At 62.0% G+C, this 4,691-nt stretch overlaps 1 protein-coding gene across 2 annotated transcripts in view; it reads left to right on the top strand.

The window, feature by feature from the left end:
- The first annotated feature begins 1,792 nt into the window (after positions 1-1,792).
- The window catches only part of LOC108287323 (coiled-coil domain-containing protein 187), a 40,123-nt gene continuing 37,224 nt past the window's right edge, over positions 1,793-4,691 (top strand). For both annotated transcript variants that reach the window (XM_037730275.1, XM_017505662.2), the window contains exon 1: positions 1,793-1,843. In XM_037730275.1, the coding sequence (XP_037586203.1) occupies positions 1,812-1,843 (32 nt within the window). In that variant the 5' untranslated portion in view covers positions 1,793-1,811. The remainder of the gene's footprint in view (positions 1,844-4,691) is intronic.

Here is a 4,691-nt window from a genome sequence, read left to right on the forward strand (position 1 = left end):
TGCTGTCCCCAGTGCCTGGGTGGGAGTAGGGCCTGCTGAGGGCTGGGTGAGGTTTGAGCTCTGTGACCACGCAGGCTCTCATTGGAAATGCTGTGAACCCTCATGAACCCAACACCCCGGGCAGGCCCCAGTGGCCGCTCCCTCTCGTCAGAGAGCAGGTGAGTGCAGGGAGGAGCTGGTGTGGCCCCATGGCAGCTCTGCTGTCTCATCTTGTCCCCTTGGGGGCCATAACCCAGCGTGGAGGGATGCGGGGAGGGCATGGTCCAGACACGCTCAGTAGGATTTGCCTCCTCCTGCAGGTCCAGCTCTGTGCTCACGCTGGCCAGGTGGATGTCCTTCTGCTTCTCTGACATTGACGGACAAAGTCAGCCTGTCCCCAGCAGCCCACCCAGAATGGCACAAACCCGAGCCCATTCTCGGTGGGAAAAAACCCACAGGGGTCTCATCCGGGATCGCTGGACACCTCCTGGCCGTGATGCAGAGGCGGAAGGTCCAAGAAGCTCCCGCAGGGGCGGCCCCTCCCCAGCCCCTGCCCAGGGATAGGGGCTACCTCCAGCAGGGCCTTACCTGGGGCAGCGCCCAGCAATCTCTGGAGGCCAAGGGACTGCTGACCCCCCAGCTGCCTGCAGAGGGGCAGGGCACCTCCCGGCCTCTGGCCCCAACTCCAGTCTGAACACCTAAAGGAGTTTCTTGGTGACAGCTTTGTTTTCCTAGGGTGCTTTTCTGTGTTGGAGGGACACATTTTCTTGGGGGCGGGTGATGGGTGGTAGGGACCCCACCCTCTCCGTTTGCAGCGCAGCCCTGCAGGTGGCCCCGCTGGGATGAGGAGAGGGTGCCACCTGCTGGCACCCCCATGGCCTTGCAGGTCCCCTGGGAGAACCTTGGATTTTCAGGGATCAGACAGGCTGCCCATCTACAAGGGGACCCCGGGTCCGCAATGCACCTGCTTTGGGAGTGAGGCGGGGAGTGGGGGCAGCACATCCTGCCCCACCCTTAGCTGAAAAACTGAAGTCTAACGGCCTATGGGGAATTCAGGATCTGAGGACCCAGAGACCCAACACCCTGAGTAGGAGCAGTGGGGCTCAGCAGGAGAGGGCGGCAGCCCCCACAGCCCTCCTGTGGCTCCTCCTTCCTGACTGACAACCCAGCCTGGCTCATTTTTAAGTGTTTTTGGTAGTAGACAGGTTCTACCCCAGAGCCGAGTGGCCTTTAGGTTGGGTTTGGTGTCCAACTCAGCTGCGCCTCCATAAGTCCCTCATCAAGCCCGAACTGCCCCACGGGCCCCCCCTCAACCTCGAGGTTCAGAAGCAGCTCCGGGCTGGAAGCCTGCAGCGCAGGGCCCTGCTCGCTGGTGGGGGGTCCCTGGGGAGGATATAGACAGGAGGGGTGCAGCAGGCTGGGAGGGCTTGATGGGGGCTCTGGCAGCCCCACCATCCCCTGCTGTTCTTGGGGAGCACAGCGGGGGTGTGGATGGGGTGCCCCAGGGGCGTACCTGGCCCCTGCCAGCCAGGGCGGGGTCCTCAGTGGTGCCTGGAGACCCTTCCCCTGCTCTGCCCCCCAGGGCCCCTCAGGGCGTAGTAGGGTGGAGTGCCCAGGTATGTGCCCCACCCCATCCTGCCCACAGCGGGGCAGCGCACACGTGAGGCCCCTGGCAAGTGCTGGGGCTGCATGGGGCCCTGGAGCCGCCAGGGAGGAGCCCACACAGACGCCTGGGGTTTCTCTGGCAACAACGGCCCTCCCCTCCCTGGGGGCGCCGCTCCCAGGGTTCTTACGTTCTGCGGGCAGTGGCCTTTGAGTCGTGGCTGCCTCCCATGAAGGACCCGGAGCCTCAGCCTTCCAGCAGGTGAGTAGAGGGCTTTCTACCTGAGCCCCACCCAGGCCTTCCCAAGCGCCAGTGGAGGGCCCTGGGGCAGGAGAGCCATCGGGGTTGCTGGGTGGGGCTGAACGGGCACAGGCAGGTGGGGAGGAAAGCCTTAGACTTTCCTTTTCCAGGGACTTAGCCTGGAGAGACCAGCCCACAATCCTCTGTCCGGCTCCCCTGGGCAGGGAAGGGGGTCTTCCCACCTAGGGGCTCCCTCTGAGGGCTTGGGGCCTCCTCAGAGGCAAAGGCAGACCACCCCTGGAAGAGGAATTTCCCCCTCCTGACCAATGGGCTGCCCAGCCTCTGGGCTCAGGTCCCCATGTGGGGCCTTGGCATGAAGTCAGCCCGTAATGCACGATCTGTTTCCCCATCTGCCCAGTCCTGCATTTGGCAGGGGGTGCTGGGCGGCCTGCTGGAAGGCTGATGCCCAGTCCTGCATTTGGCAGGGGGTGCTGGGCGGCCTGCTGGAAGGCTGATGCCCAGTCCTGCATTTGGCAGGGGGTGCTGGGCGGCCTGCTGGAAGGCTGATGCCCAGTCCTGCATTTGGCCCTGTCGGGCAGCACATTCAGTCCTGCTGGGTAGCGTGTGTTAGAGGTGGAGGTGGCTGGCCGAGGGAGGCTCAACGCTGTACCCCACAAAAGGAGCCCAGCTGCCCGTTCTGCACCCTGGGGCGGGGGTCTGTGGCTCCTCTCCCAATGGCATGTCCATACCAGCAGCTACCGGCTCTCAGGCTCCACAGCTGCATGGTTGCCTGGGGAACGTGCTGGGCACAGGACTGGGTGCCCTGGCGGCGCCAGCTTGGGAGACGTTGCTATCCACAGCAGCTCCAGGGGGTGTCGGGTGGCCTGCTGGGGGGCTGCTGCCCTCACGCTTTGCTGCTGTGGCTGTGACCTCTCCTCGGCGAGGCGGACAGTGTCTCCCAGCAGCTGAGCCACCCCTGCACGCCGTGGGCCAGGGCCTTTAATTAGGGGCTGCATCACCACACCTGGCAGCTGGCTGAGGGCACTGCAGGGGTTGAGGCCCGGAGGTTGGAGGGGAGCCGGCAGCTGTGACCCCGGGTCCTACCTGTCACTCCTGCAAGGGCAGAGTCCCCATCCATGATTTCTCCCCGCCTCATCTCACCCTTCACTGTTTCCATCTGGCTTCCGCCACAGCGCCCTCCCCAGGGTCTTCCCAAATCACGGGCTGTTGTGCCACCTTGTTCCCACCCTTGCATCTGCCACCTTTGTGTGGCCCAGTCCCCTGTGCCCGGCCCTGTCCCAGGGGAGTGGCCGGTGTCTGCAGCCTTCTGCAGTGTCATGGGGTGGCCAAGGCTGGAGGGCCAGGTGTGCCCGGACTGCCACCCGAGCAGCCCGGGCTGGCCTTGCCTGCCCTGCAGACCCAGGCAGGTGTGTGTGTGTGTGTGTGTGTGTGTGTGTGTGTGTGTGAATGTGTGGTGTGTGTTGTCTGGGTATGTGCATTGTGTGATGCATGCATGTGGTATGTATGTGATGTGTGGTCTGTGTGTGTGTGCCTGTGTGTGTTTTGTATTTTGTGTGTGTGTGTGATGTGTGTGTTGTGTTTGTGTGTCTGTGTATGTGTTTGTGTGTGGTGTGTGTGTACTGCATGTGTATGTATCTGTGTGTGCTGTGTATCTATGTGTGTTGTTTGTGTGTGGTGTGTGTGCTGTGTGTTGAATATCACAGGGGGGCATGAGGTTTCAGGTGTGTGGGTCCCAAGGTGCCCAGGTGTCCTCGTCCCCTGCGGGCCATTTTCCCACACCTGGGTCAGCCCCTGGAGAGCTGGTGCTTCTGGAAGGGCTTCTCTTGGGATGCTGGAAATGTGACCCTGTCCTGGGTGCCTGGTGGCCTCGGGACATGGCCAAGGGTGCTGGAACCTCCAACCAGGGTGCAGGGCCAGCCTGGTCCGTCTGCTGCCGGGGCCCACTGCTTGGCACCCAGGGCCGGGGCTGGGGACATGGAGGCTGGGCGCCTCGCTAGGTGCCATGCCCACATCCAGGCCTATGCCTGGCTACGGTGACTGCGGAGCGCTCTGTGGTGTCCCACACCGGGCCCCATGAGGCAGGGGTGTGGCAGGTGCCTCCCCTTCACGGCCCAATGGCTCTGTCCCCCAGGCCTGCTCGGGCCTGCCCAGGTTTGCTTTTCTAGGGCGAGGTGGTGCAAAGTAAACAGTGTCGCTCATTAGAGCAGAGCTGCCACCAGCTTCCAGGAGGAAGCCCCCCACCCTGCCGCCCACCCAGCCCGCCAGCGAAGATGCAACAGAAGCCTGGCATATGCCACAGGCTGGAGTGCCAACGGGCTTCACTGCGCCAGCCGGCTGCGCTTGCCGTGGGAGGCACCACCTGTGGGCTACACCTGTGCCAAGCCGGGCAGAGCCGTGTGGTGCGAGGTGTGTGGTGTGTATGGTGTATGTGTCGTGTGTGGTGTGTGTTGCGTGTTGCCTCTGTGGTGTGTGCATTGCCTGCATGTATGGTGTGTGTGTGATGTGTTTTGTCTATGTGTGTGTGGTGTGTGTGTGATGTGTCTGTGTGTAGTGCATGTATAATGCGCATTGTCTGTGTGTGAGATGTGTGTTGTATGTGTTGTATGTTCTCTCTCTGTGTTGGATGTGTAATGTGTGTCTGTGTGCGTAGTGTGTATGTAATATGTATGTAATGGCCGGGTGCAGTGGCTCACACCTGTAATCCCAGCACTTTGGGAGGCCGAGGCAGGTGGATCATGAGGTCAAGAGATCGAGACCATCCTGGCCAACATGGTGAAACCCCGTCTCTACTAAAAATGGAAAAATTAGCTGAGGGTGGTGGCTCGTGTCTGTAATCTTTTTTTTTTTT

The sequence above is a fragment of the Cebus imitator genome, unplaced genomic scaffold (genome assembly GCF_001604975.1).
Source record: "Cebus imitator isolate Cc_AM_T3 unplaced genomic scaffold, Cebus_imitator-1.0 Scaffold339, whole genome shotgun sequence".
Lineage (NCBI taxonomy): Eukaryota > Metazoa > Chordata > Mammalia > Primates > Cebidae > Cebus > Cebus imitator.